Source organism: Siniperca chuatsi, linkage group LG5, assembly GCF_020085105.1.
Source record: "Siniperca chuatsi isolate FFG_IHB_CAS linkage group LG5, ASM2008510v1, whole genome shotgun sequence".
Taxonomy (NCBI): Eukaryota; Metazoa; Chordata; class Actinopteri; order Centrarchiformes; family Sinipercidae; genus Siniperca; species Siniperca chuatsi.
The window spans coordinates 6672593-6700157 of record NC_058046.1 but is presented as its reverse complement, the minus strand read 5'-3'; the positions used below and the strand labels follow the sequence as shown (position 1 = coordinate 6700157).

At 38.6% G+C, this 27565-nt stretch overlaps 2 protein-coding genes across 3 annotated transcripts; one reads left to right on the top strand and one right to left on the bottom strand.

The window, feature by feature from the left end:
• The first annotated feature begins 159 nt into the window (after window positions 1-159).
• Window positions 160-17873, top strand: araf (A-Raf proto-oncogene, serine/threonine kinase). 2 transcript variants are annotated; one of them, XM_044196450.1, is made up of 16 exons: window positions 160-309; window positions 1949-2163; window positions 3853-3956; window positions 4890-4992; window positions 5173-5327; window positions 6280-6378; window positions 6490-6634; window positions 7459-7486; window positions 7610-7740; window positions 7924-8126; window positions 8459-8635; window positions 9111-9157; window positions 9775-9893; window positions 12051-12182; window positions 12910-13044; window positions 13561-17873. In XM_044196450.1, exons 2-16 carry the CDS (start codon window positions 2053-2055, stop codon window positions 13699-13701), a joined length of 1830 nt encoding a protein of 609 aa, XP_044052385.1. In that variant the 5' UTR covers window positions 160-309; window positions 1949-2052; the 3' UTR covers window positions 13702-17873. The 2 variants fall into 2 exon arrangements, with proteins under 2 accessions (XP_044052385.1, XP_044052386.1); XM_044196451.1 differs by lacking the exon at window positions 160-309 and adding an exon at window positions 542-970.
• Window positions 17874-18243: 370 nt separating this feature from the next.
• LOC122876311 (leukocyte surface antigen CD53-like) lies at window positions 18244-24346 on the bottom strand. Its single transcript, XM_044196465.1, has 8 exons — window positions 24194-24346; window positions 23280-23364; window positions 21934-22122; window positions 20220-20294; window positions 20025-20132; window positions 19774-19872; window positions 19533-19616; window positions 18244-18839 (listed from the first exon to the last, which is right to left on the bottom strand). Exons 1-8 carry the CDS (start codon window positions 24292-24294, stop codon window positions 18768-18770), a joined length of 813 nt encoding a protein of 270 aa, XP_044052400.1. The 5' UTR covers window positions 24295-24346; the 3' UTR covers window positions 18244-18767.
• Between the last annotated feature and the right edge of the window lie 3219 nt (window positions 24347-27565).

Genomic DNA, 27565 nt, shown 5'->3' with positions numbered 1-27565 from the left:
AAATATATGCAAATATATACTGTGTGTATAAATAACAATGCAAGACTGCTTTTTTTTTTTTTACCTATTTCTATTAGTGGAAATAGTAGTGGTACATCCTTGCTGCAAAATGTGTAGTCTAATTAATTTACATGACAAAACGGTACACTCACAACTCCCACCTCTTGCACGTACAGCTGGTGCCCAATGAAAGAACGCAGCTACAAGAATCAACCAATGAAGACCGAGAATTTCCGAGGTTTTCCGCTTTCCTCGAAGTTCTTGACATATCCGACTTTAGATTGAGAGAATCCAAGATGGCTGCTACAGGTAAGATTTTAACTTGTATCCAAATTGTATTCAAACACGGAAGGAGGTTTTGCTGTTATCCTGACAATTGTATTGTGCTGTTTTACGCATGTTAAATAAACAATTGTTAAGTCACTGTAGTGTATTTTCGGAACACACCAGAAGTAGCCAACAAGCTGACGCGGTGGTAAACCCCCCCCCTCCAAATTGGCTAACGTTAGCTGGCTAGGAGTAGCATAAATGCTCTACACAGTAAAGTAAGCTAGCCACTCAGTTAGCCAGATAATCTCCTCTCTCACTCTAGTCAGCCCTTAGCCAGCTAGCTAGCACAGTTTCAAGTCGAGCTGAGAGGAATTTACAAAAACTTTGATAACTTTGCATCGTTAGCTTTATATTGCCATCATGCCACTTTTTACCTACTTGATATTACCTTTAAAAGTAGTTGGTTAGTTAGCCAAAGTCGTTTAACTTGCGCCCCGAGAGAAACATGGCCTCCTAAAACTCGAAAAGTCATATTGCATAGCAGGCAAATCCTATGCTAAGCTAACTGGCTAACGTCGGCTAGTATTAGCATCATGCGAGTAGTTAGCAACTTTGCTGGTTTGCAACTTTGGCTGTCAGCGCTTGATTTCAACATTAATGTAAAGCTCGACCTGGCACATCCTTGGTTATATCATTTAGGGTAAGTTTATGTTTTCTGTTAGGTAACGTTATTACTAGTTGTAAATATCGTTGTCATTTGTCTGTGCCACAGATGCAAGTTAACGTTAAGACCCGGTACGTGCCATTCTCTCATGTATCGCCAGACATAATTTAAAACCCAGGCAATTACTTGTTTTCCTCCTCGGCGATACATGTTTTTACCTTTTATGGGAATGACTAAGAACTTTTTTACGACTCGTTAGGGTTTATTTGGTGTATCCGGCATAATGTAGCCACCAAACAAACGCATTATTTTTAATGTCGTTATAAAGTCAAAAGTCCGTTCTGCTTGCTATCCAGCAGACTAGTCATTCTTGTTATGCGTGATATGTAGCTATCTCTGCTCAGCTGTCAACATTTTTAGTAGCTTTTGGCATCACATTCTGTCAATACAAATTAGGGCAGTGTTGAGAGAGTAGAGATGAGTACCCCCTCACCCCACTTCCTCCATTCCATACTAACTTAATGTATTTTTCATTTATAATTAAATAGTCATAAACAACTAAAATCTTCCAGTAATCTATGTGCTCTACTTTTTCATCATAACTTGTTTATGTATAATTTTGCATTTGCAAATGATTGATATACTGTATGTTTGGTCATTTAAATGGAGACAACAACTGAAATAGTTTGTCCTGTTTCATGCCCTTTTCCTATATAGTTTTGTACATGGATAGATTTGTACAGTTGTATTGTTTAGCTGTATGTCTTTTATTTATTTATTTTGTTATTCACATAGTTTTTTTTGTAATCATGTAGAGTGTCAAGGCTGTTTGGAACAGGCTTTGTGCATTATGTTGGATTCTTACAGTTAATTTCTCTGGAGGGGCATCTACACCCTCAACCCATGGTATCGTCATGATATCTAGTACAGAAAATGCTCTTTTTCCCGACAATCAGATCCACTTTATTTACACAAGAGGTAAATTGTGTCCAAACTATGTCTATCTTGTTGTAGGTTCTAAGTAAAGGGCTAACTCTTCTGGATCCCACTGTGCATGAAGCTCTCCTGAGGTTGTGGTCTCTAAGTGCTGCGTGCCCCAGCTCCTCCTGCCTCTCATCATGTCCTCCACCTCCTCCTCCTACTCCTCCTCGGGGGAGACTAGTCCAGAGGATGTACCCCGAGGTGGGGGCACTATCCGAGTCTACCTCCCCAACAAACAGAGGACAGTGGTGAGATGATTAGCTCTATACTGCTCTTTATCAATTACACAGCATCTCTTGTTAGAAAAACACAATTTTACATACAGCAATTATAAATATGAGTATGCTGTACTAGATTAATGAGTGATAGTTGACTATTACCCCCTCTGTGAAAGAATTTTGCCAGCACTGTTGGTTGTAAGTGTAATTACTCACACAAAAGTTGACATCTTTTACAGCATGTTAATGAGTTAGCTAGTGGACAGTTGGTATCAGGTTTCACAGATGGTGCCTGCCATCATCTTCCGTTTGTTTGACTTATTCCTATCAGACATAGATGTCTTGTTTTCACATTCTGAAAAATAGCTGCTAAATTGTCCTGTCATGGTGGCATTGTGCTAAATAGTAACGTTAGTGATAATGATGATTGTGCGTGGCAGTTAAAATTGTGTGGTGGTCCATGTGACCATATTTCCACTGTTTCCAAGCTTTACAATGCTCAAAAAAACCTCAGCATGGCCTGCATACATCATGTCCACTTTCCATGCCTTTAGGTAAAACTTGAGTTGACTTTTTGTTTTTGCTGAAAAATATTGCTGAACAGATATGTAGATGTATGCATCAGCTCATGTAGTCTCCTCATCCAGCACAGACAGAAACACAGTAATGCAGTAAGAGCATTCTTCCTCTAAAAGATGAATTTAGAAGCCAGGAGAACTTTACTGGCTGAATGAAATCCTGCCAAACCACAATTTGGCTGAGCTCTTCCAGTTTTCCTGCTTGGCTATTTATATAAAATTAACAAATGTACAACGCTATGTACCAAATCTGTTTTGTATTACTATGTTCGAAATACACACATAATTGTGAAACATCTTGTGTGGTAATATCATGGAACCAGCAGCTGTGGTTGACTGACATCCCACAATGTCCTCTATAAGAGCTTTGTTGTGGTCAGAACAGGAATGTAGCATTATTATTTTGGGGCAAAGTAATCTGTACACTGGACTGAAGTTCTAGTCTGCTGGAAGTTCTGTCACAGGGTTGGGCCGATGAACGATGCCATTGTCGATTGCCGATGGCTGACAGCCATCGACCACTGAGCCCTCTACCATTGTAACATTGTGATTTAAAAGTAGCGTCCTCCCCCCGGCGATAAAAAAATCTTGTAACTGAAAGTGCAATAAAAGCTTCGCGAGTAAAAAGCTAATAAGAATAGTTTATCACTATGACTAGTGTTTTTAAAATATTTTTTACAATCATATGATCTGCTTAATGAGGTAACTTAAGCATAGCGTTAACCATTCCTGCTGCAGCTTTCAGACCGTCGGGAAGCACAGGGAAGACTTTGTTTTCCTCCAGGGCTGAAGTTGATGCTAACTTTGGGGCTAACCACTTTCACTTTTACCCAGCAGCTGGGTAGCAAGACATGGGAAGGTCTTGGGTATTGAGGAGCTGCAGCATTTATTCATGGGCAAACTGTAACCTACACTGTACATTTACTGACACTAGACAACTTTACTGCTAACCTTTCCCTCTGCTCCAATTGCAATTGGGTAGACATCGATAATCTGTAGTGTCAACATTAACTCAATGTGCAGCTGTCATTTTTGCTTATGAGTGCTCTCAGTATGCCTCCTTGTTACCTGTGTGTACCTGGCCAATGAATGTCCTTTCAAAGTCAAATACAAGTGTTCAAATACAGTTTCCTATTCTCAGGTGAATGTTCGCCAAGGACAGACTGTGCATGAGAGTCTAGATAAAGCCCTCAAAGTGAGAGGCCTAAGCCAAGACTGTTGTGCTGTATTTCGCCTTCTGGAAGGGTAAGATTGCATTATTGTCTGAATGTCCTCCCACACCATATAGGGATAATGGGTTGTATTCCTCATCGCCTACATAAAAGATCCAAGAGGCAACAGCAAACAATTGTCATAAGTCTCAGATCTACATATTGTACCATGTGGTTTGTTGATATATTTGTGAAATATTAAGACTGAAGGCAGAGTATGGTGCAAACCATTACATGCTCAAAAATACAATAGGCCTACCTACCTAATTACTAATTACTCTCATAATGTGTATATAGGTATATGGGATACATTTAAAAGGGAAATTGGATCTAATTTTCATAGTTTTGTGCATCAATAATAATAATAATGTGCGCACCAAGTTAATTGTGGAGATCTGGAAATGCGGTGACCTCTCCAAAAGAGGGAGGGCAAGAAACACTAGCAGTCAGATAATCAGACAGTCAAAGGCGAACAGTAAAATTATTACCCCCAAGTGCCCATTGTAAACATCCAACATCATTTACAGATTCAGCTTTGACCTACCTTGCTTAACATAGTTGTGTGCACTCTGTTTGCAATGAGGGATTACTGCCGACATTTCAGGTGCGCTCGCTTTCAGTTTTACCTACAAATAAAGTGGTTTAGATCATCTGGACAAACTGTTTGCTTATTTACAACCTGTCTGATCGCCTGACTGCTTGTGTATCTCAAAAATCACTGCACATCATATGTTAAACTGTTCATGATCCCATTTTCCAAGAGAGATGAGTTTATCATGCAGTATTGATGTAGACCAATGAAGAAGGCCCTTTTTCCTCACATTAATACAAGAAATCACTATTTTATTGTGAGAAATAAATGGTCTAAATAGCCACTGCAGGTCTGGAAATCTATGGGTTATAAACCTGATAATATGTACAAACTTTCATTTAAGTTTTTCAATTTTTCATGTCTTTGCCTCTCCAGCCGTAAGAGACTGACAGATTGGGATACAGACATAACTCCTCTGGTTGGAGAGGAGCTTTTAGTCGAAGTCCTGGATGATATTCCCCTTACCATGCACAACTTTGTAAGTAGCTGGCAAACACACATTCCCTGTTTAACATGTTTATAGCTTCTCTGAAAGACCTTATATTTACAGAATGCCAACCTTACTACCCTATATTTGGTTTCTCAATTATTTTTTGCCTAAATGTTCTTAAACATTGCTGCTGTAGAAATTAATATTGTGGCGTCTTCATCTCTGCAGGTACGGAAAACCTTCTTCAAGCTGGCTTACTGTGATTTTTGCCACAAGTTTCTTTTTAACGGCTTCAGATGTCAGACATGCGGCTACAAATTTCACCAGCACTGCAGTAGCAAGGTCCCTACTGTGTGCGTGGACATGGATACAGTGAGCAAACGGTGAGCTGGAGAAGAAGTGTTCAGTATCATGCACTGATTCTGTTCAGTTTATTTGTGGGTGTACTTGTATAAGGGTACCAAGTGCCTTTCTGGTCATATGATGCCAACAAGGGCAAGAGTTATTTCCAACTTGCCACTGTTTGTTAAGCATAGCTGCCACCCCTAGCATGGATGGGATTGAGGGGGAAAGCTGAATTTCCTACTGAACTTCGAGTTCGTTCTTGACATATATTTGATCAAAATAAAACAAACTGCACCTGTTTTAATAGATGGGGGGGAATCTTAATTCAAAGTCCACTTACTAGCTTTTTCAGGAGCTTTAAACCACATTTCACTTTCTTCCCCAATTTGCTCAGTTGTCAATACTGTTCGTTTTGTTTGTTGGTTGTCTTTTTTTTTTTTGCGTTTTTGTTTTTAGAGTTTTACAGAACTGTTGAGGTCAAGAGTTAACATACTCTCAAAAACAGGGGTATTAGGATGAGACATAAAGAATAAGGCAAGACAACTATGTACTCTGTTAAAAAAAGAAAAAACCTTTCCCCAGCATTGTTGGTGCTGCAATGAAGAGAGTTTAGGTGCAAATCATCAGGAGAAACATGCAGGCTTTATCCAATGAGAAGGATCCACAGATGTTCCACAGATCCACAGAACATTTCAATTTCATCATCATCTCCTTAGTCATTGAAAGAATAAACGGATTTTGTCAGTTTTTGTGAAAAATCACCAACCACTTAATTCCTCATTGGGTTACTTATCAGATCATGGCTTCTGTTTTGATTATTGGCTGGGTTTCATCATTGAGTCAGGGAGCCGAGGTTAAGAAAAATATAAATTTCACATAACAAGAGTCTCACCAACTTGAAGTCCTTAAATGGGTGTTCTTTGTCTGACACCTTGTTTCATTATGTCGCTTTGGTCTTGTCCCATCCCCTTTGTCCTATGTTTTGTCCAGGTGTGATCCCAATACCTGCACAGATGAGTACCCACGGATACTATTGCCAGAAAATTCCCCATCACAGAGCAACCTAGCCTTAACCCCAGAGCCTGCTGGGTAAACTCCCATACTAAATAAATTATATTCAAATTAAAAGGACAGTATAGTCTTAGTCTATGAAACTGATATTCAAATACAAATTGTGACTATTTTTACTTGGTCACTCAGGATGGACCTGCTGTCTCCGACCTCTGCCTTTCGCTTCCCCATGCCGGGTGGAGATGGCCAATCTCTACAGAGGCATCGCTCCACCTCCACTCCCAATGTTCATATGGTCAGCACCGTGGGCCCTGCTGGTACCAGCATTATAGAGGTCAGTGTTGGCTGATTGGTCCATCTTTTGATTGTTTACTATTGTTACAACAATGTATGCATTAATGTATAACAACAACAGGTAACCTGTGTTAACCATTGCCTGTAAAACCAAAATCACATCTGGTGGGGGAAAAGAGAGCCCAGAAAACTGCGTTAAGGGTGTTCCGATCAGGAATTTTAGGGGCCAATCACTGGAAGCAGTATCTGCTTCTATTTAACTATTCTTAATAACATTATATATTAAGTATTAAAATTAAGAGATGGGAAAGTATCCCGAATTGACAACAGTTTATTTATTGGCAGGCAACATGTGCAACATATTCCACTGTCTCTCTTAAAGACGGAACTTAAACCATAGCAGCCGCTTGGTTGTTGAGAGCAGCTTAGAGCTTAACAAATATACAGTGTTTCCCACAGAATAACTGTGGCGGGAAGGGGGTGTATAATTCTATTTCAAGTAGGTTATTTCTTATTTCATTATTTTAATTCTACTTAATTCTCCACCTTATTTTTAGTGTGTACTCACAAACTACATTAATCTTTAAAATATCCACCGTGTCCAAATCTTCTAAACCACCGATCAAACTTTTTAGAACGAATATCGGCCGATTATGATCGGTGACCAGAAATGTTCAGCTTTGACCAGCTTTTTACAGCTGATTAGCTTTTTGATACAATTGTCAATACAACACCACCAGTCCAAGCTTGTGTTGTTGTATTGACTATTTTGGTTCCAATGTAAATGCATATTAAGGCTGTTTTCACACCTATCCAGTGCTTGAAAGGTGAATTTATAATGTTGTGTCTCTGCTCCCTTTTTAGGAAGCACTAAAATTCAACAACACAATGGGTATGTTTTTAAAAAGTTTATATTTCCTTCCTCTGTTTCAGAATTTGTATTAATTTGTAATATTACATGTGGTATTATTCTCCTTTTTGAAGTACTCTCTTGCCTGCCTTCTCATTCCTGCAGGTCCTGAGCCCTCACCGAAGCCCTCCACCAGCCCGCCGTCTTCTCTCGGCTCTCCGGGGAGAAGACCACCCAAGTCTCCCTCAGAGCACAAGGAGCGCAAGCCCTCCTCGTCCGACGACAAAAAGAAAGTGGTACGTGGTCTTGGACCTCATTCACAGATTATTGGTTGTCTTCAGACAGGTATAGAGAGAGTTAATAGTGACTGCAAAACCCTGGCAGTTCGATTCACAAATTGGTTGTGCAAAAATACCAAGTAAAGGGATTTACTTATGGTGTGAATTAGAAGTTCAAAACATTCGACCCATGTGTTTCAGCACCGAGGGGGCTACAGAGACTCTAGTTACTACTGGGAGGTCCACTCTCGAGAAGTCACCATTCAGAAGAGAATAGGTGCTGGCTCCTTTGGAACAGTCTTCAAGGGCAAGTGGCATGGAGACGTGGCAATCAAGATCCTTAAAGTCACCATGCCAACGCCTGAGCAGTTGCAGGCCTTCAAAAATGAAATGCAGGTCTTACGGTGAGAAGTGCTGTCTGTGTTTTACATTACTTGAAGTCTTTCTATTTGAAAAAGGACACTGACAACTGCAGTACATTCACCCTCTTCACCATAGGTTTTCACTATTGAAACTTTTATAATCAGTTAAAAAAAAAGTAATTTAACCAATTTACTGGGACATTATAATAACTCTGTGGGCACCACTTTGACCAACACAAGTTAATATTGTTATCGCATTTATTTTTTTATTTAACTTTCAATTATAACGATTCAATAACTGTACCTTTATCTTAATCGGATTGTGGATGAGACAATGGAATTTCTAACACTATTACTATTTCTGTTCTCTGCAGGAAGACCCGCCATGTTAACATCCTGCTGTTCATGGGCTACATGACTAAGCCCAACTTTGCCATCATCACACAGTGGTGTGAAGGCAGCAGCCTGTACCGCCATCTGCATGTCACAGAAACCAAGTTTGACACTATGCGTCGCATTGATGTGGCCAGACAGACAGCACAGGGCATGGAGTAAGATATGCTGCTAGATTCCATTTCAACATTACCACCTATTCACCACTGACACCCTTGTTTAAGTTCTAGACATCAAGTGTAAATTTGATGTTTTTTTTGTTTTTTTTTACAGTACATAATGTGCACTTTGTAAGAATGGTTGGTAGAGATAAATTGTTTATGATATACATCACATTTACATTTCATAACTTGAAACTTTCCTAATCTGTTTAAATGTTGTTTAACTTGTTTCAGCATTGGTCTGAAAAGATTTGATAATCAGACATAGTGCAGGAGGCAATCATGCAGTAAAAGTAAAGACTGTTAATACTATGAGAGCCTCTGTGAAAGCTGATGGCTTAACACTGTGGCTTTCCAATATTGTGCACGATGCAATAAGTGGAGTCAAGTCTTGTCAAAATTTGATGCTCTGCCTTTTCCCATGAAAAGATTAAAGCAATGATCCTGATTTTTTTTTTTCTCTCTCTTTCAGTTATCTTCATGCAAAGAATATAATTCATCGAGATCTGAAATCAAACAGTATCCTTGTATTGTCCAGTGGTAGCTTTTAACTATGTAGCCATGTAGGTATGTAGGTTTTTGTGCTTAGACCGCTGTAGACTAACCTGATAACCACAATTTCAAATTTGAACACTAGGTTCTGTAGCTAGCAAAGGTTGAACCACAAATAACCTTTAATAGACAGACATGACAAGAACGACGAGAGGGGACAACAACAGTTGTTTTGTCTTTGTACATAGGATTTGAAATGAAGTAATGACTTGAAGGTTAAAGTGCTGACTTTCAGCACTAAGGATGTCAGAAGGTGTAAGCATCCATATTGGGTGAATAGTATAAGACACGTTGCCCTGTTTTTACACAAATGATCTGTTTGAATGATCTTAAACATACAGACTAGGCAACCATGACCTTTTTTATGCCCAAACATTTGAATGTGAAGTCAACATGTAAAATTTGGTTGAGTTTTTGTTGATAAAATGAATGTTGACTGCCACTTGGGTAAGTTCTTTTTTTGTAAAAATCATTCCCATTGTTTTCTATGGGTTGTTTTCTACACCTCTCACCTCTCATAATTTCATGCTTGTTTTGGTGGTAACTAATTATATATTATAATATTTCCTGAGCTCTTCTGCTAGATATTTTTCTCCACGAGGGCTGGACTGTTAAGATTGGTGACTTTGGCTTGGCAACGGTGAAGTCTCGGTGGAGCGGCTCTCAACAAGTAGAACAGCCCAGTGGATCCATTCTCTGGATGGTAAGGCTCTTTTACTGTATATAGTTATTTTGCTTCAACGAAGAGACATCCACTAAATGACTGATTATTATCAATTATGGCATTAAGGAATACCTTTTCATGTTATTAGACAACAAAAGGTAAGACAACAAAATGGTGAACTCAACTTTAAATATTGGACTGAAAGCTTTTGTCACGATAGCCTGACTCAGTGCGCTCATATTCTGAAGATAATGTTCCTTGGTTGCCTGTTTAGTTCTCTCGGATACTGAATTTAGCTACCCTCAGCCACCCTTATTTAGTCACCTACATTTTGTTAAATATTTCACTTTCATTTAGATTAAGTAACTTCAATATTTGTAACGCTGCTTTGTTTTATTCTGTGATGCTGGCATATTTACATTTGACTTTTTGGTCCACACTTAATTTGACTTTTTAAACCTGTTTCGGAAATTGCAGCAGAATAAGTTGTTTCTAGTAGAAACAACCAGATTGCATATAATGATGAACAGTGGTCCAAATTTAGTTGGCTCGGGCAGTTCTGGTAAACACTCCTTGTTTGTGCGAAGCCACATTTCAATGATAAATAGTTCAAAATTTTATTTTATTTTAAATTTTAAAGTCTGGCCTCTGGCTGGGCCACTCAGGGACATTCACAGAGTTGTCAAGTAGCCACTCCTTTGTTATCATGGCAGTGTGCTTAGGGTCGTTGTCTTGTTTGAAGATGAACCTTCGCCCCAGTCTGAGGTTCAGAGCGCTCTGGAGCAGGTTATCATCAAGGATGTCTCTGTACATTGCTGCATTCATCTTTCCCTCGATTCCGACTAGTCTCCCAGTTCCTGCCGCTGAAAAACATCCCCACAGCATGATGCGGCCACCACCATGCTTCACTGTAGGGATGGTACTGGCCAGCTGATGAGCGGGGCCTGGTTTCCTCCAGACATGATGCTTGCCATTCAGGCCAAAGAGTTCAATCTTTGTTTCATCAGACCAGAGAATTTTGTTTCTCATGGTCTGAGAGTCCTTCCGGTGCCTTTTGGCAAACTCCAGGCGGGCTGTCATGTGCCTTTTACTGAGCAGTGGCTTCCGCCTGGCCACTCTACCATACAGGCCTGATTGGTGGAGTGCTGCAGAGATGGTTGTTCTTCTGGAAGGTTCTCCTCTGGAGAAAGCTGTCAGAGTGACCATCGGGTTCTTGGTCACCTCCCTGACTAAGGGCCTTCTCTCCCAATCGCTCATTTTGGCCGGGCGACCGGCTCTAGGAAGAGTCCTGGTGGTTCCAAACTTCTTCCATTTATGGATGATGGAGGCCACTGTGCTCATTGGGACCTTCAATGCTGCAGAAATTTTTCTGTACCCTTCCCCAGATCTTTGCCTCGATACAATCCTGTCTCAGAGGTCTACAGACAATTCCTTGGACTTCATGGCTTGGTTTGTGCTCTGACATGCACTGTTTACTGTGGGACCTTTTTATATAGACAGGTGTGTTCCTTTCCAAATCATGTCCAATCAACTGAATTTAGGTGGACTCCAATCAAGTTGTAGAAACATCGCAAGTATGATCAGTGGAAACAGGATGCACCTGAGTGTCATGCCAAAGGCTGTGAATACTTATGTACATGTGATTTTTATTTTTATTTTTTTTAATAAATTTGCAAAGATTTCAAACAAACGTCTTTCACGTTGTCATTATGGGGTATTGTTTGTAGAATTTTGAGGAAAATAATGAATTTATTCCATTTTGGAATAAGGCTGTAACATAAAATGTGGAAAAAGTGAAGCGCTGTGAATACTTTCTGGATGCACTGTATATCACAAGAACTTATTTTTGGTTTGGGCTAGTAACTTTTTCTTTATGTCCCTCCTTAATGTACCATACATTATGTCATTAGACATAATTACAGAGACACTGTTTGTCTCTGTACATTTTCATGTAAATGTAGAAAAACAGATTTTTGTATTATTGTACACCTTTTCAATGCTTTTACGATACATTTCCAATCCATACATGCAGGTGTTATGTGAAGATGAGTACTGTATGGTGGCATAGATATATTTGCTATATTTAAGAAATAGCAGCATAATTAGCAGTTAAATTAACTAATAATGTTTAATTTACCTGGAGAATTTGGCAGGTCATTATGCAAATTAAGTGTCTTTTCCTCTTTTTTTCCTAAGGCTCCTGAGGTGATCCGAATGCAGGACACCAACCCATATACGTTCCAGTCTGATGTATACGGCTACGGAGTAGTGCTGTTTGAGCTGATGACAGGGACCCTGCCTTACTCCAATATCAACAACAGAGACCAGGTTACATGACACTACTCTTCCTTGTGTTAATACAACATGGACGCAGTCTAAAGCAGAATATCTGATCAATCCAACTCATCTTTCTGAAAATTTTGCCAGATTAATTTGAAAGATGAAAAAAGGAGAGATGGGCAGATACCTGGGTTTACTTGCTGATAGGGCTACTGTACCTCCACTTAATATAATTGGCAGGTGGCAACCGTGCACCTCTGCATTTCAGACTGTAAAATATGTTACCTACAATTGGGAATTTTAGCCTAACTGTCATGCTAGAGGAAAGGTCAGGGGGAGACCACAATGATTATTTTTATTATCAATTAATGCGCAGGTTATATATTATCAATTTAACAATTCATTGTTTAATTTACAAAAAGTCAAAAAACAATTGTGAAAAAATGCCCATCACAACACAGAGCCCAAGATATGATTCATCCTCCGGAAACTGTACCAAATGTCATAGCAATCCATCCAAAAGTTGTAATTCACTCTGGACCTCAGTGTTTCACTAACTGACCAACAGATGGAGTGACAAACATCACCAAATATGGTGGCTTTCTCACATTTGCCACCTGTATCAAATGAAGACTTTAAAACCAGGTGGCAAACATTGCAACCCTTAACCTCTTTGTTTTTTACTACAGCTTAAGTTAGTGACTGGCACTGTCACCCTTACATGAATAGCACTGTCAGATTTCAGTAACTATCTCCTCCTTGTTTTCTTTCTTAGATAATCTTTATGGTTGGACGCGGTTACTTGTCTCCAGACCTCAGTAAGCTGTATAGTACCTCACCCAAGTCAATGAAAAGGCTTATCGTTGACTGCCTGAAGTTCAAACGTGATGAGAGGCCCCTGTTTCCACAGGTGAGTAGTGTATAGGTTAAACATGTACCAAAAGTTATCTCACAAAATTGGGGTAGTGGCGTGCGTTGCCCTCTTCCAAAGTCTTTTTTTGATGCTACACCGCTGGGGGCCACTAAAGTCAGAAATCTTTAAATCTCACACAGTGGCTTTAATCCAGGCTATGCATTTGTAGTGTGAGAAGCTGTACGACTATTGTCATTTTACTATCATTGTCTTTTTTTTTTATAGTCTGAGCTACTGTTAAAACTGCTACTATCTGGAGTTCCATCTGTCATATCTTAAAAAAGCTGTGGAAATGCAAGGATAAGTGTTCCATACAAATGTACTTCTAAAAAGAAATTTCATTGTTGTCCGGCAAGTTATTGCTCTAAATGCTGATAATATCCATTACATTGTGCACATTCTCAATTGTTTGTAAATGGGAAACACATTTAAAATAGACCAGGTGGTTTGAGGGTTACCACCACATACACCATACTTAAATCTCTACTGACAATGGTTGTTTTCCTTCATCAGATCCTGGTAGCCATTGAGCAGGTTCAAGACCTGCTGCCAAAAATCGAGCGGAGTCGCTCAGAGCCGTCACTCCATCGGGCTGTCCATGCTGAGGACCTGAACCCCCTCCTGTTCCACACCACCAGGCTGATGCCCCTCTAAGCTCCCCACAGCACTGGGCAGAGAGGATGTCACCCTGTCCAAAACCACAACATCCCGATGCCTCAGAGGCCACAGGTTGTCTTTTTAATCACCAAGTTCATCTTGGACCCATTGATGTTGCAATGGACAAAAAAAAAACTAAAACTCCAAAAGAGCATGTGGAAGTTGAACAGCTAACTCAGCAAGGCCTGACAAAAATTGGCTGTAGATCAAATAAAAAAATGTTTCTGTTACCACACTTCAATCTGAGGGGTAGAGATATGCATTTTAATTCATTTATTCCTCTGAGTCTTAAAACCTGGCCAACAGGCCAAGTTAAACCAGTTTTACTAATTTTCTTCAAAGTAATTAAAAGCTAAAAGAGTCATGCCCCATCTTAAGATGCTGTGAATTCCTGAAACAAATTAATTTCATGTTACTTGTAATGTTAATTACGTTACTCCACTGGGATTTCTTTCAGCTTGTTGTAATAAGTACAGGATTAAATTGTTAGGACCAATATTTTTGCAGCTCAGTTTTATTGGTCTGCCCCTAATACACGGTGATGAACACATTCACATGTGTTAATGTACAGCTCTCAGCAGAGCACATCATCAAATTCAAAGAACTCTCAAAGAACAGGGAACTCCCAAGGCCTTTTATTTTGATTCCTTTCATGAGTTTTACCAGAATGTCACCCCACTCCAGATTGCAGATGAGATGGCTTTTACTTATTTTGTTTTCTTAAATGATCATTTTTAGCCTAATGAGGAATTGACAGACCTTAGTAAGTTGCGTTCTTGTAAATGGTTAGTTGTATTGCTGCTACATATGGTGAGTTTTCTGTTCAGTGTTTTTATACACCTCGGAGACAAGACATATTGGACTGGAGTGCACCGACACGGCACACAGCTTCAACAAGTCTTTTGCAGTCTAGTCTTAAAAGTTTATTCTTAATTCTCTCAAACGCTGCACCATGGATTAGCCACTGGTTGATATTTCACAGATACATGCCCACACACATACACTTTAACTAGTACTGTAGCTGTTGAAGATGCATTAACACTGTGAGTAACTTGGTTAATTAGTCACTCCAACTTGGGACGCACTGTGGGAGGTGTGAGAAGCATCAACTCCAGAGTGATGCGAGCATTCTCAAATTGTTGGTTTTGAGACTTTTATGCCTGGCGTTATCTTTCAAACAACAGTTAGGGGCCTGTACTACGAAGCAAGTTCACCATACCCAGGATATCTTTTTGATATCTGGCTTCACTAACCCTAACAGCCGCAATCACGCTAAGCAGTCACACGACAGTGGTTATCAACTTGATAAGTCAACCCAGGTTTCCCCAATCTAGCCACGAGCGTGTTCACATTAAAGGGGCGGTGTTTACAGTATATGATCAATCGCAAATGTGGACAAGTCTACTGGCAGCAGAGTGGCATATTTTACAAACGAAGAAGCAAATTATAATATCAGAGAAATACAAAGAAGTTAAACACATATTCCAGCCTGAAAGCAACACAGCTGCAGCTGCCAAATGCAGGAAGGACAGCTGGCAAAAAATCACCAACTGTGTGAATGCGTGAATTAATAGGCTTATAATATCATTGCTTATCTCGAACATAACCTGTTCCGGAGCAGGTTAGGTGTTCAGCAGAAGTTACCATGGCAATCTACCCTGGAAAGAAGTGAACCACTGTTGTAGGACTGAAAACCCAGGGTTGAACCTGAAGTTACCTCACTAACCCTAAATCCTGCTTCGTAGCACAGGCCCCAGGAAACTTGAAGAGGCTGTCATTGTCTACATCTATTTTTATTTTTTTTTTCCCCAGGCAGCTGTTCAAAAAGCTAAATTAGATTTGTAAAGGAGGAAGCATGGAAATCTGTTGATAGCCAGGATGGCACAAGGATTCAGTGTGGCATATGGCTTTCATGAGATTCACAAAAAAAATTCTGTGTGGACCTTGTACATTCACCTTGTGTTTGTATGTAATTAATGTGTAGAGGCTGTTTGCAAACCTGTTATATCATTGTAGTGGAGTGGCAACTCTGAGAGTTATCCTGCCTTCTGCACAATGTACATTGGGATAGAAAGTGGTCAAACAATGAATGAACAATGAAAATTTCACTTGCGGCCAGTGTTTCTTGGCCAAGCCTGTCTGTCCGTACACTGCCATCCTTTCCTTGCTCTCACACCCAAAACAGTGACTTGTTGATCATGTTGTTCACAGTGTGATCTGCTAACTAGTTCCTGCTGTCGCACAACTAACGTGGTAAATGGACTCAGTGAGGCAGACACTTCCATTCATTCCTGAGGATTATTTTGTTCAGGGTTGTGTTTGACCCCCTAGTCAACATTAAATGCTCAGGTGTACTGCTTCATGATGGAATAAGTTTCCAGTGTATACTGTAAAGTTTACTGACTTTAGCTAAAATGCATAAAAGCAAGCTGCCTTGCGTAACTATTAGCGGTGTTCTTAGATTTGGTTTCTTTAGAAATTGTCATGCCTGAAGTTGTCAGATCATGTAGTTTTAAACCAGACAGTTGACAGTGTTACAACTGTGTACAGTGTATCAGTACCATCAGCAGGGTAGTGCTTTCAGGTTCAGTAAAGTTTCCTGTCACAGATTCATACCTGATGGTCAGTCAGTACGTTCACTTTCCTGAATGGAAATGGTTAATTCTGAGAAAACAAAACAAAACTGAGGTAACTTCAGGTGGTGTTGGTGTTCTGTGAACTGGCCTTGCTTCTCTGTATATTGTATGTGATGTGACTGAACATTAAGCAGAATAGATCTTAACATCTGTGTCAGTCATTAATGATGGACAGCAGATCAGATGTTTAAACCTTGATATTTTAATGTTGTGAAAATAGGGGCTGGGTACCCTAACTGTTCTTACTCATTCCAGTTATATCGGTGGATCATGGTTGGGGGGACATTGATTTTACCAGCGGGGGTTGGGATGGGGATTTGTGAACAAGGGTTGGGAAAGACTGTTTCTGTCTTTCTCTTATTTATTGATGTCTTTGCAGATGTTCTCGTCTGCGTCTGTGACTCTTTGAGGTGGATTAAATGTTTACCGAGAGAGATCACTTCTTTGCAACATTCACGTCATCGCCGGGCACTCTCTCTAACAAGAATGTTCTTTTAGGCACGGTACTGTCTGCTCCTCCAAATGACTTTTATTCAGATACCGTCTCCTGCAGGGGCATTTGTAATGGCTTTTCTTTTAAACTTCTTGAAGCCAAACTAGGTATAAAAATTTTAGCAACATTTTGTTCATAGGGTTTCACTACCATAGCATTTGTTAATGGCAACACTTCAAAATACTGTAAAAGTAACTTGTAATATGGTTGGTGGTGTGTTAAACATGAGCTTGTCCTGTGTGACAATATATAATATAATATATAATATAGTGTAGCTTATAAGTATTTGAATGGCCTAAGGCTGCTGAATGAAAGAAACCCATCTTTTCTAAATGAGCTGCTTTTTATAACCTTTCAGCAATAGCAAGGACAGAATGTCTTTTTAAAATTTCAAGATCAGGAGTGCTTTACAATAATGTTGCACCAGGTTTCCTGTGAATCAATGTCATACGTGCATCACCACTCAGAGGGACTCACTGAAGTGGAGGACTCTTTTATTTCCCTGTTTAGAAAGGATTGAGTCATTTTGGTTCAGTTTTGTGTTCGTGTGGTGTCTCCCAAAGAGGACTGTGTTCATCTGGTATCTAAAGGAGGAGGGAACAAGTGCCACAGTTACTGGAAATCCCCGTTAAACCTGAATAGCTTCATGACAGATAAGATACTGTGCTGTCTGCACCGGACGGGTAAAACCAGTCTTAACACAGCTGTTTGTTTCAGAGAAGAAGAGAATGAGAGAGCTGTACCAGAGTAGTTTTTGGTTGTTGTTTATTTTGGTCTTTTGATATTTCTAGGTGAATTGCAATACTTGTGTTTATAGTTTCTGAGGTGTCAGGGGTGTTCAGTTTGCAATAAATGGTATACTCTGCTGTGTACAGTTACTTTTTTTATTACAAAAATTGTACTTGTTTCTATTTTTTGTGTGATGGTTTCAAAAAGAACAAAATTATTTTAAAGTGTAAAGGAAATCTTAGTATTTTTTTAGTTGTCTTAAAATATTGATGCAGGATTTATTCTTTAAATAAATAAATTCATCTGTGTTACCTGCTGTGTTACTTTTTGTACAATCGTCTCAGCGTTATTTCAATGGATTTTTTGTGAGACAAGTAACTGTTTACAATTGGGTCAGTTTCTTGACAGAATTCCTGAACTTCCTTAAAAATTGTAAGTCTTAAACATTTTATATTGAGTGGTAACTGAATGTAAAACAATTTTCACTGTTTCTTAAATAATGAGATTTAGAGAAACACAAGTATCAGATTTTAGTTTAGAGGAACCAACTGATGGTTGAACAGGGTCAAAAAAGGAAGTGGTACTATTTCTGGCCCCATCACATACCAGTGAACTGCAAGCTAGAGACAGGAAGTGCTGATCATCTGACAACATGAAGATAAGTCAAAATGGAGGATACAGTTCAGACTTAATACTATAACTTTTTATTGATTTATTATAAGATTTCCGAAAGCTGTCAAGTGTGAAAAGTGGAAGCAAGTTACAGTGGATATGTAATATTTTACAAGAACAGCTGCATAATTATTCCTTTCAAATGATGTACAATATAGAGAAGTTGAGGGCGAGTTCAGTCAAATGACAGAACAGCTTTCATTTTGCACAACTCTTATTGAAATAGCATTTTACATCGCTTGATCGCTCACAATTACAGAAGATAACATGTCTGAAAACATTTGTTTAATTTTCAAGTGGATGGAAAAGTTTGTGGCAAATTCAGAAATATTTTTGTGGTCGTGGTAAAACAAAGCATATTAAAATGACAGTTTTGTCTAAACAAAATTTTCTGATCTCAAATAAGCTTTTTCAGAAACATCCCATGCCTTTTCCAGCCTTCTGCACATATGATTTTTAAAAGACAGAACTTTACAACAATATTAACTCTAAAAATATGCAGATCAACGATATATTGTTTGAAGGAATATTGTCTATAACTTGTAGCCCAGTCCAGAGCTACTGATGTGGCAGTACAGTGTCATGGCGAAACACATTCCCAAGACCTGAAACCGACAAGATAAGAAAACATTTATTATAATACACAACAGATTAACTTGTGACTGATGTTTGTCACAGAAAAGAGTATGGATAGATTCTCATAGCTATTACTATGTGTAAAAACCTCCAAATCAATATTTCTTTGGCACTTTATTCCAAATTACAACCTTTTTTTTTTTTTTTTTGAAGCAAACAGATTTAGGCTGTAGAGTCCATATGTGTAATTACGTCTCAGGGTCTGTTATTTTGAGGTCACGAAATACTGTAGTTATTGGGAAAAAGATTTTTGACTAAAGCTAAGAGTTTTAGTTAGCAAATGTGTTAGCAAACAGTTTACACTTCCAGCAGACACAGAGCAAAATCAGCATTAATTTGGAGTAGTGTTTGTGTCCACCTGATGAAGGTAAGTCCAATATTCACTCTCCTTTTAGCTCTGGGTGGTTCTCCACCAACTCCTTAGGGGAAATGTCTGGGTCTTTAGCAGCTAAAGACAAGGTGAGAGCGGATTTGGGGACCGGACAACCAAAAGAATTAGCTAAAAGAGGCTGAAGTTGGCCTGAAACAAATATTACATCAGCAGGCCAGTTTCCTCAGGTTCACTTTGCAATAGCCCACAGTGCAATTAATGTGCTTAGATTTTGTATGGAGAAGTTAACAAAAACTGCTTTCTTACAGTTTGGTAACTAACATCAGTTTACCTCGATAATGCAGAGGGCAATGACAGAAACCCCAGTGTTTAGAAAATTATCCTCAAAGAAGTTCTGCAAGGTGATCAAACAACCCTGCAAACAAAGAGCATAAAGTTGAGATTAACTGCAACCAACAGTCAAATGCAAATAATAATGCAATAATAATAATAATGCAAATCTAGCTGGCATTTCAAAAACATGTGATCCTGACCACTACAGTATGTCTTTACAGAGGTTACACTGTGTCTACCTTTAGCCTGTACTTCTTGCTGTTACATCCATCAGGGCAGCAAGAATCAGGTATTTTCATTCCCCAGTCTGTCACATTATCGACTCCACAGCAATCCAACTAAAACAAATCAGAGAAGAAAGAAGAAAAAAAAGTTTTATAACATCAGACTGAGATCACTTAGCTCTCAGTATTTTGGCACACCATCCACACCTGTAGTCATTTGTGTCACTATATTATGTGAGCGGTCAGTATGTCTCTGATACACTTACGTTTCTCTGAAGCAGATCCCACTCATTCACTACATTCGTTGAATTTACACGATTATCTCTTGCATTTTTCAAACCCTTGTTGAGATCCTCGGTCACCAATTCACCAATCTAAACAGTGAGGTGAGATTTGCAGATTTACATGTGTTCATTTATTAGCACAACAAACATTATGAGTACAGATGGACGTGACCCTACCTTGCTCTCATACATGAGTAGGAAGCATGCTGCTGTCAGCTCCACGAGCATCAGAAGGAACAGCAGCAGGAAAAACTATCAACAGAGTATATTTCACAACACTATTGTATTTTATTCTTTAAAACACATTCAAATATGACAGTACCACATAATATTTACAGAAATTAAAGGAAAATTCCAGTTTATTGCAAATTGGAACTTATTTTCTTACTTTTGTTCATCTTTTTTATCAGTAATAATAACATTGTAGCTGTATTATATTGTATTATATTTTGATTTGCACATCTCTTATTTCTTACTAGAAATAGCTGTCTTGTTGCGGACTTATTTTATTATTATTTCTATTTCTATTCTATTAGTACTTCTATTCCTGTGTGCATTGATGTGATGGTGAGCAGCTGTAACGAAAGAGTTTCCCCTCGGGGATCAATAAAGTATTTCTGATTCTGATTGTAACATGGCTCAAAATACTGTAGGTCCTATGGGGCAAGAAACACAAGCAGTCAGACAATCACACAGGTTTGAAAAGAACCTGCAGGTTAGTCAAACAGAAAACAAAGGCGAACAGTAAAATTATTAACCAAATGGTCCACTGTAAACATCCATCACAGTTTACAGACCCACTTCCTGCTTTAACTGTTGTTTCTGTAGTTGTGCACACCCGCTTTAATTCTAAACACAAAATACAGCTGAGGCTGATGGGAATGTCATTAGTTTTGCAGGTATTCGGTCATAAACCAAAAATATAAAATTATTTGAAATAGTCAAAATTTGACCTGCTGATGGCGCTAAATGAAAAGTTAAGCAATCACCAGGTTAATTAGGGTTCATCACATGGGCAACATGAATGTATGGACCAAATTTCATGGCAATCCATCCAATAGTTATAGAGACATTTCACTCAAAACCCCAAAATGTCAACCTCCTGGCGGCGCGAGAGTAACAGTAAACAGATTCATCATGAATATCTGTACAAAATTTCATGGCAATCACATAATGTACGAGGTCACATATGGGGTACGTTTTCCTGTGACATTTTGGGTGCGCTCACTTTCATTTTTTACCTCCAAATAAATTGGTTTAGATAATCTGGCTAAACTGTTGACTTGTTTGCAACCTGTTTGTTTCCCTGTTGGACGCTGTTGTAGCAATGTCGCCATGTTCCCAGAGTACAGTGTGATCCTAACTGATAGAAGACGAAGATAGAAGGTAAAAACTATTAAGTTTGAAGTTGTAAGGAATGTAAATAATCCTTTAATGAATTAATTATTTTACATTGGTAATGGAAAATGTTAGACAATAAATATAAAACAGGAACATGTTGCATTGTGTTCAAATGTTTCTTTCACTGTGAATCCACTGAAGAAAAAAGGTCAATTCACTCAAATTACATCGTCGTCATTTTTTCTGGTGTTATCTAGCCCTGCAGTTATGTTTTGGTGTCCAGGTTTTGAGATATCTGTCTTCCAATATAAATGAGATGAATAGAATTTCATTTGTGGTGTTCACAGCATTAAAAAATTACTTTTAAAAAAGTGTCTCACTTTTTCTAGATGATCCACAGAACACAGTCAACAGGTGTAAATGGAAGTACGTATAATATATATACACATTTAGGGGGTGAATTGACAATCCAGGTTGTGTTAAGGTGAGAAGTTAGCAGACTGACTACCACAACCAGTTGGAGCACCCAGGGGTGCTATGTGTGTCATACCGTCAGGAGGAGACAGCGGTTCTCCTTCAGAGCGCCCAGGAAGCCCAGGAAGGACACGCAGGTGATGACGATGCCGCTGATCAGGAGCATGTTGGCCACGTTGAATTTGGCCAAGTTAGGGGTGAGTGCGGCCATCTTGAAGTTCACCATCATGTACACACCGAAACCCAGCACCGCCACACCACATATCTGGCAGGAGAAAACACACACTCCGGTCAGGTTCATGCTACACACGCCTACACCTTAGTTACCTGATTTCATCATCACAGAAACATTCATTCAGCAGTTTCTTCACTGAGCAGCACCACCAGAGCAACTAGGGGTTCAGTGCCTTGCTCAAGGGCATTTTTTTCTTAGTGGTGTAATGTATTCAAGTAATTCTACTTCACTACATTTCAGAGGGAAATATTGTACTTTTTACTCCATTATATTTAACAGCTGTAGTTACTAGTTACTTTGCAGATGAAGTTATTATATACAAAACCTTAAATGACTTATAATACGATGCATTGCTGTAGGTTAATCTAAGTACAGTATATATATACACACACACACACACATATATATATAAAAATGAACTCCAACTTAACCAGCTGAAACATACAATGCTTCTTACACATGAATGCATCATAATAATCCAATTATATCATATGTAGATAATAATATAACACTGACAGGAGCATTTTTTCTTCATGATGAGTACTTATTTACTTACTATATTTTGCATATATTTTACTTAAAGCTAGGGTAGGTAACGTTGGAGAAACTATCAAGAGACAGCTAGATTTTGAAAGTATCCAACCGAATAAAATCCCACTCCGTCCCTTCAGGCCTCCCTCAAAACACATTTTCATGCGCAATGAGTGCACGGGCAGAGTGCGGCAGGTAGGCAGGCAGGGAGGCCACTGGATGGGCTTTTTACAGTCCTGCGACAGCCACAGATAACCTTTACCTTTAAGTAAATGATCTGAATACTTCCTCCACCACTGACTTTTTCCTTTTTTCAGTAGGTTCAGTCATGTTTGTACCAGCAACACTTCACACGTGGGTGAATCTGGACATTTGAACTATTTATCTGTCGCTTTTAGCCATTAATTTAGACTTTTTTTTTTTAAGTTTGCTAACTAGTTTTCACACACTCTCAACAAAAGCAGGTGGTATTCAGGTGTTACAAATGTATGGATATTTATCAAATCATGATTTCTGTTATTAGCTGAGTTACACCACAACTGTTCCACACACCCCCTGACAACTGTAGAAGGACCCCTGGTTGATAAAAATTGATACTAACAACATGTACGATAATGACCTCTAAATGTGATGCTGGATGATTGAGACATACATACAAAACAAAGGAAGTTGGCAGCACACATGGTGTACTTTAAAAACTTGAGGCAGCCTTGAGCCATTCTGTAACACCTCTGATCAGACCTGCAACGAGAAAAAAAAACAAAACATCATATTATCATATTTCATCTAATATGAACAGAGGAAGCCAAAGTAAATCTGGTCTGCACTCAAAAGCCAAATATTTAGGCCTTTTGTTTCTGTGCGTGTGCGCATTCGTCACTGTAAAACGTCACAGTCACACTGCGGGGAAGAGATGCAGACACATCTCACTTCCTGTTTCCTCTCAGTTTACAAGCAGAAAGTGCGTTTCGAATACATTTTATATTTATTAAACATGACATGAATACATTATGGTTGGTGTTGCTGATGACATCACAGGGGTTTGGTCTACTGTGGAAATACCAAAATATAAAATGAATACTTCTGGGTAAAAATCCTCTCATAACTATCCCCAAAGTACATATGTTTAAGATATGAATTTAATCAAAAGCATCAAATTGTATATTATTGTGTTGTATTTATAATTGATTTTTGCTGTATGCTGTAATGATTAACAAAGACTGATGTCAGAACTATACATAATTTAGCTAATATTTGATCTATATTTAGGTACACGTTACTAAACTACAGCTGCCAGAATTTGTTTTTCAATTAAGTATATATTTTTACAAAGTTGATACTTCGACTTAGATGACTGACCATGTTGGATTCATTTTAAAGCTATTTTTTTGTTTGTTTTTATTGGGTCTTTTTTTTTTTAAAAGACGTATTCTCTGGAGATGTAACGTCAACACATTTCTATATGTTAAAGAGGAAAGCGACAGAATCGCGTAAGTGAAACTTGATCTCTAAAATTTTAGAGATCTTATTCAGACACAAATGAAGATGAGAAATAAAGTTTAGGTCCTACCTGTTTGGGAGAACAATCTGCTTGTCTCTGTTTTCAGACTTGTGTTTAGTGTTGCTTACACTTCCCCTTCTTATAGTGCTATGGACCGTGCAGCGCTTCATGGGGCTTTTAGCAACTCCTTCTCACTTCCTCTTTCAACATTAGATCATAGAAACCCCATGAGTGAGAAAGTGCAGCGGGGAACAAACCAAAATAACAGCAGCAAAGACAGAAGATGCGTGTCTGTGACACACACATTTAAACGAGATGTACATTCAGAAACAAAGCCCACCCTAAAACAGTCAAACTGTGGTCCAGAGCTGTGAAAACATGCTGAACAATTATATAACACATGAGCTGACTGAATATGTCACAGAAATAAAATGTTCTCAGTGGGTCACCAAACTCACTGCATGTGTGCCGTTACGGATGTGGCAAGCTTAGATTTTGTTTTGCATTGACCTTTGTTTTGTTAATATATTAATTCTAACTAAAACTAAAAAAAGGAGTAAAACTCATGGGAGTCTATGTAAGTTATGCACAAATGTAGAACTGCAAAATAATCAGTGCATTTAAGAAAATACATAAACATTTTTCTCACTGTAATCTAGAAACTGTAATAGGATTCCAGCAGAAAAAGAAAACCTGTGGTTCTATCTTCTTCTTTGACTGAACATTAAGTTTCATTTTATAGATGTGAACCACACCCTGTTGTTGGCCCACAGGGCAGACTGATGTGCCTATTCTCCAGCACTGATACATTTTTCTCCAAACATTTCGTTGCTCTCAATGTACATACACAGAAATAGACATAAATACAGCTTAAAAACAAGGACAACAAGGTCAACAAACATTAAGCTACTATGTACATATATATATATTTTTAAAGTCTTAATAAACAACCACAGTAACATTTGTAAACAGTAAGACAATGAGTGCAAATGGTGCTGAAATAGATATGATTAATGTAACAGGTTGCTCTATATAAATCAATCATTGATGCTGACATTAATCTGTAGTCACAGATCATCTCAGGAATATCTCAAACATCTGTTGCTTTCTGTCCCAGTCAGATTCAGAAGCTCTTGTCTATTCCTTTGATATCAGCAGACCAGGTTACTGTACCGCCCTTTTTACTGGTCTTCCTGTAAAAGCCATTCAGCTGCCTCACTTAATGATATTGCTCTGATCCTCAAATATCTCGATTGGCTACCTGTTCATTAAAAAACAAATCATTTTGCTCCTGGTCTAAAGCATTTAATGGTCTGGCCCCAGTACATTCCTTACATGCTTCCAGTTTATCCACCTTGCAGATCTCTCAGCTGTTTTCTCCAAATTCCCAGGAGGTAATCAAAATCTGCCTACAGAAAATTCAGTGCTTATGCACCACAAATATGGTACACCCTGCCATCTTATTTGAGGATTGTTTTCTTTGTGTGTGTGTGTGTGTGTGTGTGTGTGTGTGTTGTCGTCTACCTGTATCAACATATATCCATTTATATTTATAGTGTAGGAGATTATATACTGTATCTTTTAGGTCTTATGATCCCTGGCAGGGTCATAGGGGGTTTAAGGCCCATTTAAGACAGCCACCATCACAGCTTTCCAAATTCCAGTCTGGCCTTAGTTGCATGTCATCACTCCTCTCTCTCCTCTCATTTCTTGACACCTCTTTAATTTCTGCTCTGAAAAAAGTCAAAATGATTTAAAAAAAAAACAAGCTTTAAGAATCTGTTCCTATGAACTCAATATACAAGCTTTATCACAGGAGAAATACAAAAAAAAAGATACATTCAGAGGGAAATATGGAAGTTATTCTCTTGTCTCTTGGGGGTATTCTGACTTTTGATGATTTGATCATCATTTTAGCCAATTTAGCCAGTGGTTATCTGCTTTACAGGTTCTCACAGCAAAACTGCCTGTTTTGATAAGTCTTTTATATTTCAGTGGAAATAGTTTGGAGTGAACAAATGTTGTGTAAATGTATAAATGGCTGTCGTGTTTTAGGCTATTCGCTATTATCTTTAGCCATGCTAGCGGCATGGCTCTGGGGATGGCAATGTCGGTCTGTCGGTCCACCACTTTGGTCCACACTGAAATATCTGGACAAGATTTCCACGAAAATTGCTACAGATATTCAAGGTCCTAGAACAACCTCATTCACCAGCCTCAGCCCACTTAGGATTATTAGTTTTGTTGCTTTAATTCTGAACACTGGAAGCACGCTTTTATTGGGAACTTTCAATTGTAAAAGATTTTAATCATATTTTAAAATACTTTTGTAATATATTATTTATAATTCTAGTTCAAATATCCCATTGTTCATCTTCAACCATGAACTGATTTGTTTGTCTTTTCAGCAGTAACTTACAGTTTCCTTTTTTGTATTTATTTTAATAAAAATCACTTTTTCTGAAATTCACTTTTTGTCTCTGTCATATCAGTGAACAAGACTGTGTACCTTATTGTTGAAGTGTGAACTTAAAGTTATTGGTATTTGGTAATATGTATTTCCTAATCCTAGTCATACTTACTGTATTTCGTGGGGTGCAATTCTCAAGGTGTCATAATTAGTCTTCTATCATTCACCCATCAAATATAGCTCCCTCTTCTCCGTGACATTAGTGTTTAGCTCAAAGCACTGCTGTGCTTAAGCACAGCCTCAGAGCCACTAGCATGGCTGTAGTCTGGTTAGGCCTATATATGTTCACCGTAAGGGGACAGGAGAGGCGTCAAGCGGCAGAAGAGCGAGACAGAGGTCGGGCATCAGAGAGGCAGCCACAGCGTGTAGAGCCAAAATATCTTTCACATCTGACTCGGTGAATTAAGGATTTACTTTGACCAAACCAGAGTTGGTGATTGTTGGAAAAGTGGAAAGACTAACCAAGACGAGTTTTATTTTGTTTGTCAAGTTTGAATGAAGTGTGTTTTACGATGAGTTAACAAGGCAATTAAGCTGGTCTTAGTTCGGTAAAAGAGTAACTTGAATTCAGAGGGTGTACGGTTGTATTTTTCTGTTTGATAAGGAAAATAGGTGTAAGAATATTTCCTTTCTTGACATTATGGGAGTTTATTTTGTTTATTAGACTAAAAAAAGCTAAGAGAGCTTGTGTAACGTGGCGAACTCGCAGCTCACACACATCTCCCACCTAAAACTGCAGGGGGCGGACTGAGCTATACTATCAGACTATTGCCTCTTGAGGTACTAAGTGGTATTACAACGGGGCTAGCAGGTTAGCATGCTAACTGCAGTAGATATCACTGCAACACAATACATAGATGTCTCTGACATAACGTCAAAACTGTTCTTCACATTCTGTTGATATTTTAGTTGATTTTTGAATGTTTTAAACTCTTAAATTCTTATACGTTGCACCTTTAATGTAGCTTTTT

Bases quoted from the DNA above. Each gene is read 5' to 3' on its own strand.
- LOC122876311 (XM_044196465.1), bottom strand. From the start codon at position 24,294: ATGAAGCGCTGCACGGTCCATAGCACTATAAGAAGGGGAAGTGTAAGC. The intron at 22,123-23,279 runs GTATGTATGTCT...TTCTCCTGCCAG, and splicing joins CTGCCAACTTCCTTTGTTTT to ATATGTGGTGTGGCGGTGCT. The intron at 20,295-21,933 runs GTATGACACACA...CTCTGTTGATAG, and splicing joins ACCGCTGTCTCCTCCTGACG to TTTTTCCTGCTGCTGTTCCT.
- araf (XM_044196450.1), top strand. From the start codon at position 2,053: ATGTCCTCCACCTCCTCCTCCTACTCCTCCTCGGGGGAGACTAGTCCA. The intron at 12,183-12,909 runs GTTACATGACAC...TTTCTTTCTTAG, and splicing joins ATATCAACAACAGAGACCAG to ATAATCTTTATGGTTGGACG. The intron at 13,045-13,560 runs GTGAGTAGTGTA...TTCCTTCATCAG, and splicing joins AGAGGCCCCTGTTTCCACAG to ATCCTGGTAGCCATTGAGCA.